The 544-nt window shown below is 55.0% G+C and overlaps 1 protein-coding gene across 1 annotated transcript in view; it reads right to left on the bottom strand.

Annotated features, from left to right (window-relative positions):
• Positions 1–544, bottom strand: part of LOC103614654 (zinc finger protein CKR1-like) — a 2,858-nt gene that overhangs the window by 1,437 nt on the left and 877 nt on the right. The window contains exon 3 of the mRNA XM_017732922.1: positions 4–235. Within this exon, the coding sequence (XP_017588411.1) occupies positions 4–235 (232 nt within the window). The remainder of the gene's footprint in view (positions 1–3; positions 236–544) is intronic.

The raw sequence follows: 544 nt of genomic DNA, 5'->3' as shown, positions 1-544 counted from the left end.
GGCCGCTCCCGGGCCGGTCCTTTGCCGTGCAGGGGTTTGACACAGCTGAGTTTGGGGAGCGCGGTGGATTTGGGGGTCCCGGGAGGCACAGCTTTGTCCGGGCGCTTCGCTTTGCGCCTGTTGGAGCCGAGGGACTTCTCCCGCTCCAGGCTGTGGGATGAGTGCGGTCCGAGCCCGGCACTGCTCTCTGATGCTCCGTTCTCTGCTGCTTTTTCACTCACCAGCCCCTGAGCTGCTGGGAAAGGGGAGAAGCAGGAAAAGGTGAAAGTGTGAGGAGTAGGATTTAAAACAACGGAGCCGCAACAGGATTCCCCTTAAAAATCTTGTTCTCCTAGAGAGCAGGAAGAGAAATACAACAGGGACCTGATCCCAGTTTGAACTGGGAATGTGGAGATGTCAAGGGCACTCTAGTGCCAGAATTTTCAGTTTAAATTAGGAGAGATCAGTAACATCTTCCTGCAGAAAAAAAAATAAGGAGAGGGCTGGGGTTTGAGGAAATCCCCCTGGAATTTGCCCGCATCTCTCCGCCCCTCTTCCCACACTG

This window comes from Corvus brachyrhynchos, unplaced genomic scaffold (assembly GCF_000691975.1).
Source record: "Corvus brachyrhynchos isolate BGI_N302 unplaced genomic scaffold, ASM69197v1 scaffold535, whole genome shotgun sequence".
NCBI lineage: Eukaryota > Metazoa > Chordata > Aves > Passeriformes > Corvidae > Corvus > Corvus brachyrhynchos.
Note: the sequence above shows the minus strand (reverse complement) of the source record. Positions and strands in the feature narration are given on the sequence as shown.